Raw genomic sequence first — 16236 nt, forward strand, 5'->3', positions numbered from 1 at the left:
GTCTCGTTGGAGGCCCCGCCGACTACTCTCCTGCCGGGGGTCCTGCCAACCCTGTGTCCTGTCTCGTTGGAGGCCCCGCCGACTACTCTCCTGCCGGGGGTCCTGCCAATCCTTTGTCCTGTCTCGTTGGAGGTCCCGCCGTCAACTCTCCTGCCGGGGGTCCTGCCGGTCCTGTGTCCTGTGCCGTTGGAGGCCCCGCCGACTGCTCTCCTGCCGGGGGTCCTGCCAACCCTTTGTCCTGTCTCGTTGGAGGTCCCGCCGTCAACTCTCCTGTCGGGGGTCCTGCCGGTCTTGTGTCCCCGCCGACTGCTCTCCTGCCGGGGGTCCTGCCAACCCCATGTCCTGTTTCGTTGGAGGCCTCGACATTACATGTCTCGCCGGGGGTCCTGCCAACTCCTTGTCCTCTTCCGTGGGGAATCTTGCCGACACCTGTCCCACCGGCTCTGGTTAATGTCCGGTCAACACTGGCTCCTGCCAGGTCCCCTGAGAGCTGTGGTCTTCGCCCCTCCTCGAACTCTGCCTTGCCCCCGGGCCGTCCGCCCGAGAACCCCTTTTTGAACTCTGCTTTGCCCCCGGGCCGTCCGCCCGAGATCCCTTCCTGGTCCTCTGCTGTGCCCCTGGGTTGTCAGCCCAGACCCGTCCTCCGGACCCCCTCCACCCACCCTGGTGGCCCTAGGTTTATTTTTAGGACGTCTGGAATCCGTCCCTTGAGGGTTCTGTCACGATCTGTCTTTATGGTGTTTTGTCTTGTCTATATCTGTTTTTGGTTTTCTGTCTGCGTTGTGTTTTGTCTTGTTTAGGTAATTTTGGAGAGCCCCTCCTCCAACACACACAAACACGCACATGACCAATAGGGCACGAGAGAAGTTTGTGCACAGATGGAAGGCTGACAGGCAGGTGGGCCATCCAGTTATTTTAGCCAGGCCGGCTAAAATGATTGGTCATGCTTTTTACAGTACCACGGCTTCCACAGATGAAATGTTGTTATGGATTTTTTGTCAAAGCCCTTAAGATATTCATTGCTATCGGGATGTTAAGAGTATTCCATGGAATATAACAAAAAGTGTATCTCGAGCCGGTTTCTCAAACTTACCTACCCCACCTTTAAAACTAAACTATTCAAGATTTGTTTTCTGTGGTTAAAGAGTCCCGTGTTGCACAATCTATTTTACTTAAAATGCTAATACTCCTTATGCTACATCTGCCTTAACGTATCTGTTGTCACGATCTGTCTTTATGGTGTTTTGTCTTGTCTATATCTGTCTGTGGTTTTCTGTCTGCGTTGTGTTTTGTCTTGTTTAGATCTGTCTGTGGTTCCCTGTCGTTAGTTTCCCTGGTGTGTCTGATTACCCGATTGTGTTCACCTGTGGCCCCTGTGTTTTCTCCTCCCTCCTCACCTGTGTCTTGTTTGTGTGATTAGTCTTGTGTGTATTTAAGTTCTGGTTTTTCTGTCTGTCTTTGTCGGTTCGTCTTGTGTCATGACTAGTTCGTCGGTGAGTGTTCTGTTTTGTCTTTGTTTATCACCTATCCTTGAAATAAAGGAATTTTCTATTTATTCTGCATTTGGGTCCTGCCTGCTTCACACACCGTAACATCTGTAAATGACTCGGTATATGTTCCACTAAGCTTTCATGCATTTATTATGTATCCACATGTAACATATGAGTCATCAGCATTAATTAACATTGTACCTATAGCATAGCTGTTCTAGTCTATGTCTCTGCCTGTCTTGGAGCTTTTGTGGAGGGATTAAAACAACACAAAAACGCATGAAGGATTCCATTTTGAAAAACGAATTGAAGAATGTGTTTCAGTCTCTGAGATCGCTGTGGATGAATCCAGTGGGAGGAGTACTGTGGGTTGGAGGTGTTTACTGTATTTGTTTACATGTCATTTTCTGCCGGTCTCCCAGCGCATGTTGAATTGATCGACACAGCATGTTCTTTTTTTCTTCTCTCTCTTACCACCCCGCGCTAAGATCTTGGCTCCGTCTTGTTGTTGCCATGCTGCATCCCTCCAAGTGTCTCTTCATTTGAGCTCTCATTTTTATGTTTATTTATTCACCTGCTTTTCTTAGTAGATGGGTATTTCTACCTCTCTGTGCCTCTCAGTCTCTCGCTGTGCTAATTTCTATCTAAGGCTGTCACTGATTTCGCAGCTCTTGCTGTCTCTGCACCTCTCTTTCTCATTCTGGTTCCTTCAATACTCTTACTCTCTTGTTGCACTCTCGGCTGTCACTGGCTCTGCGGGACCTCATTTGAACTCTCCTCCCTCAGTGCTTCCATCTTCTCCATCCCTTCTCTTTTCTCCTCTTTCTTGGGTCCCTTTCCTTCTATTTCTTTCTCCTTGCATCTCTCACCATATCCAGTCCTTTCCCTGCCTTCTCTGCTTCTTCTCTTCAAAGGATTGGGATTTCTGCTTTACACACCACCTCCAGGTGCAGATTGTTTTTAACGAATCCTACAAACCCAAGGCTGAGAACTGACACCGTGATGAATTCAAACACTCTCTCTATATGCAGAGCTACCCGACTCACACAAATATTTCCTCACGAAGACGCTCACCAGTAAAAAGACCCCGAAATCATAGCTTTAGTATATGGTCTTCTGAATACAAATGGAAATGTTGCCAAATCACTGTTATTTCTTTCTGCAGATTTGCTCTATTCTCTGAAACAATAGACGCTTTCACAACAAGTACTTTGCCGTAGTACTTTTAGTTCCCAGTACTTAGTTCATCAGAACTCTTTAGTTCTCATGAACTAAAGAGCAGATCGTGTTCACACTGGAATAAGTCCCTGAGGGAGGATTAGGCAAATGAAGTCGCAGTATTGTGCAATATTGTGCGATGTCTATAAGACACTATGACTGACTATCAATTCAATAGAAAGGTGATTTTGATAATTTGGTGATGAAAAAATCTTAAGTTGATCAACTATTGAGTTTTAAAGGTCACCTATTATGCAATATCCACTTTTTCATGTCTTTTATACATAAAAAGTGGCCCCTCTGTGATTCAGAAAGTTTCATGAAATAAGATTCCCTCTCTTTTTGTCCTGATCCATTTATATCAAAACCTGTCAGATGTTAGCCACTTTATAATGTCACAATGTTTGTTTAGGTTGTGCAACCATTAGCCAATAACCAACCAAGGTAACACCCGCCACCTTATAACCTGAATCTGAAGTTACCTACTGTAACTCCAGTTTCTATGAGTATTGGCGCAGCCCTCTAAGGCACCCGCGCAGCACTGAAACACTTGTAGTCCACGCCCACCCGCAAGGTGGCCCGACAATCTGCTCCCACACAAACAACTTTTCTTCAGCTATTCGTGGAGCAAGTGGGGCCCAGAACTTAGAGGGCTACGCCTATACTCATAGAATCTGGAGTTACAGTGGTAACTTCAGTTATATAGCTATCGCTATTGGGTTAAGGGCGAAGCAAGATGTAGACTGCGCCCCACTGGGTCCGCCCGGTACTAAAAAGCACACCTACTCAAATAATAACACATGCCTATTGCGCCATGCGAGTAGAGCATCACAGTCCCTGGAATATAGCATAACATTAATATTTTCCACGAGGGGACGAAGGCTGGGAACAATACATACCTGCCGCTGTGAGAAAGTAGAGACGAAGGTCATACTTTGCCCAGTGACAACAAGAGGGGGAACAGCAGCTCTCTGCGTGCAGACAGGCAGGAGAGCGCACAGCTGGATCCCTGACGTCACTCACTCTGACAAGACACTCCGTACAGGGTGTGTCAGAGAGGAATGGGAGACATCCCTCAAATACAATTGAATAAATGAACAGGGCGAAGACCAAGATGCAGCAGTGCAAATGTCTTCCACTGACATTCCTCCGTGCAAAGCCGTGGAGGAGGAAATTCCTCTGGTGGAGTGCGCATTGATGTTCTCCGGGGGCTCCACCCCAGAGGAGACATATGCCTGCGACACAGCCTCACACAGCCAGTGTGACAGCCGTTGTGCAGACAGAGGCTGCCCGATCGAGCGCTCTCTATAGTGCACAAACAGGCACTGAGAATGGCGCAAGGCAGCCGTGCGCGCCACATAGCAGGACAGCGCGCGCACAGGACAGAGGAGATGAGACGCGGCTTCTTCCTCCGACCTGTGAGGAGGCGGAAAGAGGCCATCCAAGGTGATCACTCTTGACCTAAAAGAGCTTGTGATGACCTTAGGCATGAAGCCGGGTTAGGGCGTAAAACAGCTGAACTGCCGGAGGCATGGCGGAGCCACCGAGAGAGCAGACAAATCACTCACCCTTTTCGCTGATAGAGCCAAAAGTAATACTACTTTGGCTGACAACAGTTTAAGGGGAACCTGATCAGGTTCAAATGGGGCTTTGCTTAGTGCGCGTAGCACCAAAGCCAAATCCCACTGAGGCGCCAGTGCGCGTGACACAGATCTGAGTCTCCGTACTCCTCGCATAAAACGGCTGCTGCGCTCTGCGAGGCTATGTCCGTAGCTTTAAATGCAAACGAGCTCCTGCTGGCCACGCCCCTCTGAGAGATGATTGGTTTAAAAAAACAGAATGGTGCTCTAGGAAGGGTTCTATTTCGTATATGGCTTCGCCCTCTAAGGCTATCGCTATTGGGTAATCCCCTGCGCACCACTGAAACACTTCTAACCGCCGCTGCCCGTGAGGCGAAAGGGCTGCGAGGGAGCCTCCACACGCTGCGTTTCACTCCGTCTCTCATCATGAGGCGCGTACACGCCCAGGGGAGTAGTGGTGTGTGCATGCTGTCCACACGAGGCGTTATAACGGTGCTCGTGGATTTATTATGACCGTGTGTAGGAGGCATATCTGGGACAGAGGAATGCCGCGAGCTCTGCAGTTTATAAACCAATAGGTTAAAAACAGCAGGCTTCTGCAGCGAATGAACCACCTCTGGAGTGTCCCCCTGTTGGAAGAGACCCAAGGGGATCACCACGTGACCAGCTGACGCCAACGGCGAGCAGCTGCGTCACGGAGAGGGTTGTGTGGGTTGTGACATGCCGGAGGAGAGCTGTCAGTTCCTCCACTCGCTGCCGCGAGAGCTGCGCTCTGCTGGCTGAGTTTAATTCCACTTCCAGATAAACATTTGTCTGAGAGGGAAGAGGACAGCTCTTCTTCCAATTTATTATGAGACCCAGGCTTTGACAGATGCGATACGAGATGTACCGTCTGTAAAGCGACTTCCTCCCTGGAGCGAGCCAGCAAATAGCAGGTCGTCCAGAGGAAACCACACTCTCATCCCTCCTCTGTGTAGTGGATCCAGCCTTCTCTACACAAAAATGCGAGGAGCCAGGAAATATTCGAACGGCAGACGATTGTCTGGTCTGATATTCCCTGAAATGAGAAAACGCAGGAATTTCCTGTGTTTCGGGATGAGGGGTACGTGGAAGTGTGCAACCTTCAGGTGGAAGTATGCATCCTTCAGGTGGAAGTGAACCAGTCGTCCTGGTGAACACATTCCAGCACCTGTTTGATCGTCAGCATGTGGAATACTGACAGATCGAGGATGTCTCATTTCCCCAGTCTTTTTCGGGATTAGAAAGATAACGGGAGTAAAAACCCCTGATTTTCCTCCCTTTGAGGAACCCTGGAAATAGCCTCTTTCAACAGGAGTTCCAGCAGCTCTGAATGGAGCGCAAGACACTGTTCCTGGGATGACAGGAGTGTTTCCTGTATCCCATTGAACTGGGGGGGGGAGGCGAACTGCAGGGTGTACTCTCTGCTGATCAGCCTGCTCATCCATCTGTCCATCAGACACACGCGCTCACTCTGAGAAACACTCTGAGAGCGGGCGCACATGCTCGAGATGTTCTGTGGTCGTCATGGCGACGAGCCACGCTAGGGAGCCTCCACACGCTGCGTTTCACTCCGGCTCTCATCGTGAGGCGTGTACACACTCAGGGGATGAATGGAGGTGTGTTCAGTGCTGTCCACATTTATTATGGCTTTTATTATTGACCGTGTGTAGGAGGCGTATCTCGGACAGAGGAATGCCGCGAGCTCTGCAGGTTATTAACCGAGGTTAAAACCGGCAGGCTTCTGCAGCGAGCCCTGCTGTCTACTAATCAACAGATTAGTGGCAGCCGGCTTAATTAGCGAGCTCTGCAGTTTATTAACCGACAGGTTAAAACCAGCAGGCTTCTGCAGCGAGCCCTGACGCCGTGGCGGATACTGCGCCCGCTGCCGCTGGGGGGCGCTCAGCCTGGAATACTGACAGATCAAGGATGGGTCTCATTCCTCCGGTCTGGCTTCTCTGTGGTGTGCTGTAATGGTCGTCATGGTGACGAGACACGCCACTGCCCTCGCCGCCGTGCCCGTGAGACGAAAGGGCTGCTCGTCCGCCTGTTCTGCGGCCGTCTTCATGGACTCCACCATGGCGTGGAACTGCCATAGGCGGGCTAACAGTCGTCCGGGCTGATTAGAGCGTCCAGTAGCCCTTTTCTGGCCGTCTCCGTAACAGACACCTGCTGCAGCCAGAGGTGGTGCTGAATCTGTGTCACCCACGCGGAAATCCTCGCCTGGGAGACAGCGACGGACGCGCACAGAGTGAGCGCCGTGCTGTCCGCCTTGCTGTCCCCTTTGCTGTCCGCCTTGCTGTCCACCTTGCTGATTTCCTCTGCCTCGGTGGTGGACCGCTCTACCAGAGTCACCACCGAGTTGGAGAGCAGCGCGATGTTATTCGCCGACGTCTCTGGGGGCGCTCAACGTAGGGTGCCGTCCGGCGATTATGTTGGCCTGTCGTACCCCAAAAAACGCCGTCAGGCTCGGCTCCAGAGAAGGGGTGGCTGGGAAACCAGCATCTGTGAACCCCTCCACCTTGGTGAGGGGAACAAATGTGGCCACCGGAGCCTTCAGGGTCCTCGGGTTCGCCGCCGCCCCCTCCTGGAACCTCCTGATGGCCGGGAAGCGTGGCCAGATCGGGTCACTCCTGACCGTCTGCACCCACGAAAAAACTCCGGTCATGTCGTCCAGAGCACACCTCTCCTGAGCTAGGGGAAGGGGGAGATCTCTGCAGGCGGCCGTATGATCTCCGGCAGTTCCCCTAGGATGCCACCTATCACCGGTAGCGCTGTGGTGACGGAGAGGGGGAAAGCATGTTCGGCCGCCAAGCTGGCACCCTGCTCCGACTCTGTCTCCCCCGTCGGAGGGAGGGGAGAACCGAACGGTGAACCGTGGAGGGAGGCGGGGTAAGAGTTGTCGGACTCCTGCCCGGCACTCGGCCCCAGGGACACTCGGCCCCAGGGACACTCGGCCCCAGAGACACTCGGCCCCCGTCCGCGGGCTCGTAAGCCTGGACGGGCCAATGGTCCTCCTCGGCCGCAGCAGCGAGAGCGTCCGCTCTCCGCTTCCTGTCGCCCGAGGGGAGACGGGCGCAGTGTGTGCATGCTACCTGCTGGTTTAGAGCCGCGTACGCGTGCTCTGACCCCAGGCAGGATTCGCATACTGTGTGCTCGTCATAATTATGAACCCAGAGCCACATGAGGGACAATCTCTCACACAATTGTTACTCATGTTTACTCTGCAATTGAAGTGTCTCTTGTGCTTCAGTAACAGGGTGCTGAAGAAAAGAGGGAGCAGATTGTCGGGCCTCCTTCTTATTTATACCGGAAGGGAGCTCGAGGGTGGGGCCCACCTTGCGGGGGTGCGTGGACTACAAGTGTTTCAGTGTGGCACGGGTGCGCAGGGGATTACCCAATAGCGATAGCCTTAGAGGGCGAAGCCATATACGAAATAGAACCCTTCCTAGAGCACCATTCTGTTTTTTTAAACCAATCATCTCTCAGAGGGGCGTGGCCAGCAGGAGCTCGTTTGCATTTAAAGCTACGGACACAGAATCAGCACTTCTGAAACGGGGCTGAAACAGAGGGGTTTATGGCATGCTACAATTTATGATCGGTTTGGTATTTCAAGCAAAACACTTTAGAGACATGTTTTGTATATATCTGTGACCTATAATATATTTTTAAAAAAAAGAGAGAATAGGGGACCTTTCAAGTCTTCTCAACACTCAAGGTGTTTTTGCCTTTTGTTAATGCCCTCAGATGTTACTGTAGGACATTTCTTTTTCTGAAATCACCTTGAATCTGAATAATCACAATCCAATATTCAATGTGAGTTTGCAATTTGAAGCCTCCAGACACAAAGGGACTTTTTAGTACATGGTTTTACCTTTTTAATGAGCAAAATTTGAATTGATAGATTCTGAATTTTTAAATGAAAGAGTAGCTGTTATTTTTATAAATACCTCAAAGAACATTTGTAAGTAAGTAAGTAAAACTTTATTTATACAGCACCCTTCTCAACACGAATGTACAAAGTGCTTTACATACAGTACACAATACACAATACAAAATACAACTATAAAATGTAGAATAAAAGGCATAAAACCACAGCAAGTAAAAGATAGGATAAAACACCAATGAAAAACAGCTACAAACTCACCTCCTCCTCCGACGCCCCAAAAGCCTGTCGGAAGTCTTTAGCTGCCCTTTCAAAATCTCCACTGAGACAGAGGCTCTCAGTTTCTGGGGGAGTTCATTCCAAAGCCTTGGGGCCACCGCCTCAAAAGCACAGTCCCCCTTAGTTTTTAACCTGGTTCTGGGCACCTTTAAGAGGCCTTGCTCGGGTTGTCCTGTGAGGGTGGATAAGGTTGTTGCTCAAGGGCACAGGAGGTGAACTGGGACCTCTCCAAGTAGCAGTCCACACTCCATATTTAGGTCTGTTCGGGGACTTGAACCGGCGACCCTACGGCTCCCAGTCCAAGCCCCTACTGACTGAGCCACGGACATGAAGGAGAAATGTGATGCAAGTGTCTCAAATGCAAGGATTTGCCAGTTTATTATACTGTATATCCAATTTGGTAACGTTTCGGACTCTGAGTTGGACAAAAACCAGAAATAGAAAAAACACAACCCTTTATTTGAATGTGCCTACCCTCACCCCTTCATCCTCTCAAACATCCCTTCATACCCAACACCCCTCATTCCTACATTCCCTCATCTCTTCATCCTCACACACATCGCTTCACGCCTCCACCCATTAACCCCTTCATCCCTACCTCCCTCACTCACTATTGTTATGTCCTTTTTTAAATCTTTTATTTCTGGTATCACACAATTCTGTCTTATAAGATGTTGGCAAAATGACAGATATTTGAGATGTGTTAGTTTCACGTCTTTCTTTTTGTGAAAAATACTTCCTAAATTAGCCTGCTTGTTGCCCTAATTGCATTTGCCAACAGCTTCATTCCTTAATAAAGTCAAGAAGATTCATCTCAAAGGCCAAAATATTCAGATTATACATCCGGGAACCCACGGAAAAGCAATTGTTTCTTGCATATTTTAATTACATTTAAAAAAGTAAACCATATTTTTGATGATTATTGGGATAAAATAGTTACTTACATGATAATATTGACATCAAATATTCATATAGTTCCAACACACCAACATGTTCTGACAAGCAAACAAGTGCATCAACTCTTGCGACCTCTACTCTTGCATTATAATGCATATAACAGCCTGTGTAGCTCATGTGACTAGCGCATACTGTTTAAGCACTTACCGACTGACATCCATTGATGGAAGACGTTTCCGACAGCATTAATAGACACACACATGTCTTTTTCATTGAAGTGTGTGAGTCACTTGGGTAAGGCTCATTAGAAATGAAAGCATCATATCTCAGACATGCCTCCCACACACTGGGCCCCTCTCCCCATTACGTCGACATTACAAGTGAGGGCGTTCTCGGTAGACAGACAGGTATGAACTCTTAGTAGTCATACTGGTAATGAGTGGGTGTCAGCCCCCCCCCCATTCACCTCCCCACTGTGCACACACATCTTCAGATGAATGTGATTATTGGAGACGACAGGCAGCTTAGGGAACGTTTGAAATTGAAATACTATTACACTAAAGGGAACTATTAGCCATTTGAACTCAAGGTGGGAAGGCAGCGTCTCCTTCATCCTTCAGTGCATGCAAACGCTCCGCAGGGGGGAAACCTTCTGAATAAGGAAAGCAGTCATCTCGGCTGGTCCAAACACTCTCGCTTCAAACCACACCCAACTAAGCTGCCGCAAACATTTGCATCTGGGTATGCTTGGATTGAGTTCGGGAAGACGCTTCATTATGTCCACTGTACAGACGGAAATATTGATAAAAAGGAGGAGGCTGGTTAACAGTGAATCGAGCGGGAAATCAGTTTGTCAGAAAACCATCAAACCGCTCTCATCTGACGGGAGTCGGAAAAAGAGAAAAGGTGAGATGAATATAAATCACCTGTTTAAAAATCCTCACTAAAGAGACTCCTGAGGGGGCGGATCATTTCCGATCTTATTGGCTTATCCGGTGTCTTTGTGTATATCCGGGTAATTCCAGGTTAATGGGCTTAGACAACATGTTTTGTTTGCTATGCTTTGACTCACAGGCAGAGCACAATTCCTCTGCCCTCATCACCTCCCCTCCTCATCATCATCTGCTCTTCTTCTTCTTCACTCCTCCACCTTTTTTTACTTTGACCTTTAAAAACCTTTCTGTACATGACCCTTCTCTCCTGTTCTCTGTCGTCTCACCTTGTTGAGCGTGATGACCGCCTCTTGGTTCATTCCGGTGATGTTGAACGTCTCCCCCGTCTCCCCCTCCAGGATGGTGTACTCCAGCTTGGCGTTCTCACCGAGGTCGGCGTCCGTTGCCGAGATGCGTCCGATCTCAGCGCCCGGGATGGCCAGTTCAGAAACAGAGAAGGACCACATGCCTGTGAGATAAACACGACGGAACATATTAGCCGTGTTCAGTAGCTTCGATATACTTTATGTAAACATTAATCATTTATTTGTTGTCTTTTAAACTGTTTCCACATTGCTGTTCCCCTACCTGCGCTGAGCCAATATTTGCAATTTTCAGATAACAAGGCATTTAATTGAACAGAACAGAGGATGAAGGAGGGAGATAAAAGAAAAGAGAAAAGGCAACGCTTGAACGCCTTCACATTGTGGTGTTATTAAAAGACTGGTAAATATGGCCAGAAAAACCTGCTGTAAAAAAATAACTTAATTAAAAGGATTTAATAAAAACAGAAGGAGATTAAAGTGAAGCAAAGATGACAGGTAAGCAAAGCTGCTCTCTCTATGCCTTTGAAAACATTTGAACATTTGAACTCCATGACATGAGCTAACTGCTTTTTTTAGTCCATTCCTCCGACCAGCGAACAAGAATTAATCAAAGTAAAGGGCTCTTTCATGTGCGCTGCCGCCATATTTAAACATGCAGATTTTACTTTTAGTGCGGGCACATTAAAGCAGCACATGCTCACAGTGCTGGCGCTGCAGTTTACAGTACACTGAGACACACAGTACAGTATGCTACACGTCTTTTATGATTCACCCGATGCATTTATCTGAGGAAAATATGGAGTACATCTGTGCATCGCTGCATACAATGTACCTAATTTCACCGAGCACTTTATTTCAATCTGACACACCTATAGTCCACCAGCTGCACTGACAAGACTAAGTGTGGGAGGAAAGATAGAAATTGAGCGAGGGAAAGGGTGAGATATCACTATTTGGCACGCACAGACAGAACAGACAGGCGCATTCAAACAGAGCTGTTATCGGTGCAGCTAAAGCTAAGGGAATCAGATAGACCTGTAAATGCGAGCGGTGAAAAACCTCGCACAAACAAATTGGGCTGACAGAATAAAAGATAGCCAGCACTTCGGCAGAGCAGTATCTGAGGCTGGCACACCGTCAGCTGTACATCTGACAACATCACAGCGACACCACATGTGAGGTTATTTCACTTTGAGAAACGGGATAACGGTTCACACATCATAGCGGCGGCGGTTATCACGCGGGGTGTTTGATTGTCGTCTTTTTCAAGTCTTGATACATTTTTTTTTTTAAAGCACACAGGTTTTTTTTAACTCTAACAAGTTATCTACCTGAGGACAAACAGGTCATTTGACACATTTTCATATTCTAAATAGCTTTACTCCCATTACCATAATTATATACAGTATAAAGAAATACAGAACAGAAAATCTGAAGGTCAATAATTGATTTATGTAAATGTGTATAATACATTAATAATACAAATAAATACATAATTAAAATAATTAAAAATAAAAAGACGTGAGATGTGAGACCTGGTGTAGATGTGGCAAGCAGAGAAAAAAAGTCCAGCGAGAATGCAGCTTTCTTTCATTTCCCCTTGTTTGACTTTTCTTTTTCAAATAATTGAAGATGACATTGATGACATGAATTTTGGAAATAATTGTTTCTGGACAGGTTTGAATGTTGGTGAAGTGCTTCTCTATTTCCCCAGCAGTTTCCTTTCACACTGTTAACATTTGTCAGCGTCTTTCAGAACACATATTTCCTTTTTCCTGATCTGTCAACTGTACCAAAGACGCAGAATTTCAATCATACTGGAAAAAAACTTGTGTCTGCCCCATGCCATGGCAACTTCTCAGGCACATAACAAGATTAGGATTAGAATTATTTAATTGTATCATATTTCCTATACTTGGAATGTTATCATGCTAATGTTGCTTTCCTCTGATGCCATTCCAATCTCTCTAACACATACAAATAAGTTACCATATATTTATTATAATTTTTTGCTCTATTCATTCAATTTACTTGGACATTTGTTTCCCCCGTAGGCATTTTAAAATTGTGAAAAACGTTGAATTCCTTATTTTGATGTTTTCTTACATTGAGTCTTAAATATTGGAAACAGCAAAACGTGTCGAGTGTTAACTGCCCCCAGGTTGCCGAGGATGTGACACCGGGATGCATTGGAACACACGGGGGAGTCAATACTAATGTTCTCTGTGGTGGCAGCAGAACCGATTGGAGCTGCTGGGTGAAGGTCAGGGAACAATCATTGTCACGGTTAAACAAGGAAACAGGATGCAAACAGCAGCCGAGGTATTCAGTGTCAACGTCTGCGCGATGATTCCCTGAAGGCTTGTCTGCACAGGATCTGCGGGAACAGATCGGCCTCTGGTCCAATCAATACAGCTTCTATATAAAGGCTTGTTTTCCTTGTGTTCCACTGATGTTTTATTGATGTTTCACCTGAGTTATGACTTGCATTATTTGGTTCACACTTGTTTTACTCACAGCTTACTAACGTTTAACTTACTCGTGTTATTTCAACCCCTTAATAACATCTAATTTAATCGCGTTTGACTTTTAGCCATGATTAAGTTGCGCTGACGTTTTACTTACATTGTATTCTTTCTTTACTTATGTGTAGCTCATTTATGCCACAGGTTCTTTTCACATGTTTTAATCATGTGCGACACGTGTTACCTTGTATTTGACTTGAGACTCACATATTAAACGTTTTTCACATGTTTTACGTATATGTTTCCTCTCGTGTTACTCGTGTTTTTCATGTAACCTCACCATGTATTCATGTTTTACCTGATACTTTTACTCATGTCTACACATGTGTTTACTCTTTAAACCTTCTCTACTAATCTTTACTTCATATCTAGGTTGTTTGTTTTTTAGAACGTTTTACTCTTGTTTTATTCATGTGGAAATGATGTTTTTTTGTGTTTTACTAATGCCTTGCTTTTGTTTTATTCATGCATTAATTATGCGTTTCACGTGTTACACAAATGTTTGTCATGTTTTTCTCATATTAACCTAGGTGTTACTCACATATACACGTCTTTAACATGTTATACTCATTTGTACTCACATGTTACTCACATATTGATTACGTTTTACTCTCACTTTTCCTGTGTTACTCAGATCTTACACACATTCACGTGTTACCTCACCTTTTCCATTTGAATGATGTTTATACTCGTGCTTTTACTCATGTGTTTGAATCACATTTGACTCATGTTTCACTTATGTGTTCACATTTAACTCACATTACACAACGTACCCATTACCGAAAACACATTACACTTGCCGACTCTTCTTTCCCCTGCTTGGATTGCACTCCTTCAGCAGCTGTGGGCTCTAAGTGCTGCTAACAATCAGGTGACCTCCTCCCAGTGTGAAAGCTGCTGCTCACACACAGCCTCCTCGACACCAGTGGAGACCGCTTCTGCACCTGTCCAACAACGCGGAGCCTTAGAGGTCACTAGTCATACAACTATAATCACCTTATTGAGTGTTTTTCGTATAAAGGTTAACAGTTAAATGACCACTTTGAAAAATATCACAGGGAAAGTAAACCACAGCCTTTGGGTTTTAAAATGCCCTGCATACTGTAAGGCACCTTGCGATTACCAACACGTACTGAACAACACTGTGGATTCCCACTGATGGGACAAAGGGTCACCGTGGCAATAAGGACATCCATCTGTGAGATAAGTATTTCATACCAAACAGGATAAGGTGAAAGGCTTTCTTGATGACATATTAAACATGTAGCACCATGGCTGTACATATCAGTCAGAAAACCAGTAACCCTGTCACATCACAAGTGAAATAACAGTTATCAAACCGAGAACCAGCATGTCGTTGCTGCGGTAATACGAGTATATTTGCATGGACAACGTTGTAGAAATACAAACGGCCCAGATGGATTTGAGGGGATTAGCACACATTCCCTCTAGATCAAGAAGAAACCCCAGTGAACCTAATAGCCGTCCTTTAATAAGCTGCCCACTATAATAATGCTGTTTCCCTGCTATGATCTCCGTGTTTACCTGATTGGTCTTTATTAAATGCGGTTTTATTGTCGGAGAGAAATGCTCCTCTTTAAAAAATACTACATGAATTACATTTGTTTATTGGGGCTGTAATAGAGATTTCTTTTTTTCTCAATAGAGATGACATAACAGCACAAATACACCACTGATATTTGAATGGGATTTGTTTTTCATTGTTAAATATGCTCGCTGGTTAGCTGCTAGCTAGCGCCGCAGCATCTCTGCACACATTGTGGGTATTGTCCACAGTATCTGACCATTGCATGTATGATATATGTGTAATGTGTGTATATGTAAAGCGCTTTCAGTCATTGATAAAGCGCTATAATAAATGTAAGGAATTATTAATTATTATTGCAAGCAGTGAGAGTGACATGAGGCTCACTGCTGGCCTCATGGCTCTAAAGGGCCGTTACCATACGCTGCTCTCCGGGATGCTCTTTACCCACTTCTTCTTCTGTGCTTTACTTCATTTACCGCCTGGTGACCAACTGCTTCCTCCTCCTCCTTTTCCCGCCTCTCTCATTGACCCAAGTTGTTACACAGGATGCTACCCAGCGTGCTTCACAGCGCCTGAAGTGTAATGTAGTAACGGCGGGATTCACTTCACTTACAGACTAATGTCTACTTATTGTATAGAATAGTGCTGCTCGTTGTTTTACTCATTATTCACCTCCTCTGACATCCTTAAGATAATTTGTCCTTATTACTCTCTGTGCATATGTTCTTACCTTTCATGTATTATTCTCTCTTCAAGTCACTATCAAATTCCTTCATTCATATCATTGGATGAGTGGCTTTCAGTTCGTGAAACACATCCTTCTCTTTGATGCAAACTGAAGTGCAAATCATTTGAATGCCACTAAGATATTTTGCAATTCATAACAGACTTACTAATACATGTCATTTGAACTTTAACATGTTTTGGACAAAACATAAAGCCTATAGAGAGTATATTATTACACTTCCTATATTAGAAAACATGTTACATCATCCGGGTAGGTTTCCCGCCAAAAGATAAGTGGCGAAACAGGAAGTATAATGTATGCAATTTCTACAAAGCAGGGTCGTGTGACTTCTTCCATCGACTTTCTATACAAAATAAGGATATGGTGATTCAAATGAAGTTTTAGGTACAAAGATGACGACAATGAACTTTCTGCCCCATAGCTTGTAAAGTGTCTCCTTTTAATCGACTATACTGCTTTTCATTCAATATGTTGTTATATTGTGTAGTATTCAGATACTCTAGGGATTTTTTTTGATTATATTTGTATCTTATTGTATCTTTTTAACATCTTTAACTTGTGTAATGCTTGACACTGCTGCTGGAACAAAATCATTTCAAAATGAGCAGAATATGTTGCTTCATTATCATCCGATAATGTTCACAGATGTGTGCTTCAACTTTGTGGCAACAGTGTGTGTTTGTCCATTTCCTGTTTAAACATGACAATGCTTTGTGCACACAAAACAAGCTCCATGAACAAAGGATGTTTCCGGTTCGGTGTGGAATAACCTGTCCTGAGCTCTGACG

General features: G+C 45.7%; 2 protein-coding genes across 2 annotated transcripts in view; one reads left to right on the forward strand and one right to left on the reverse strand.

The window, feature by feature from the left end:
* LOC117461967 (zona pellucida sperm-binding protein 3-like) overlaps positions 1–16236 on the forward strand; it is a 526690-nt gene that overhangs the window by 344990 nt on the left and 165464 nt on the right. The window lies entirely within an intron of this gene.
* Positions 1–16236, reverse strand: part of LOC117462340 (uncharacterized) — an 83414-nt gene that overhangs the window by 35089 nt on the left and 32089 nt on the right. Inside the window, exon 2 of the mRNA XM_034104526.2 lies at positions 10588–10769. Coding sequence (XP_033960417.1) covers positions 10588–10769 — 182 coding nt within the window. The remainder of the gene's footprint in view (positions 1–10587; positions 10770–16236) is intronic.

This window comes from Pseudochaenichthys georgianus, chromosome 17, assembly GCF_902827115.2.
Source record: "Pseudochaenichthys georgianus chromosome 17, fPseGeo1.2, whole genome shotgun sequence".
In the NCBI taxonomy this organism is placed as follows: domain Eukaryota; kingdom Metazoa; phylum Chordata; class Actinopteri; order Perciformes; family Channichthyidae; genus Pseudochaenichthys; species Pseudochaenichthys georgianus.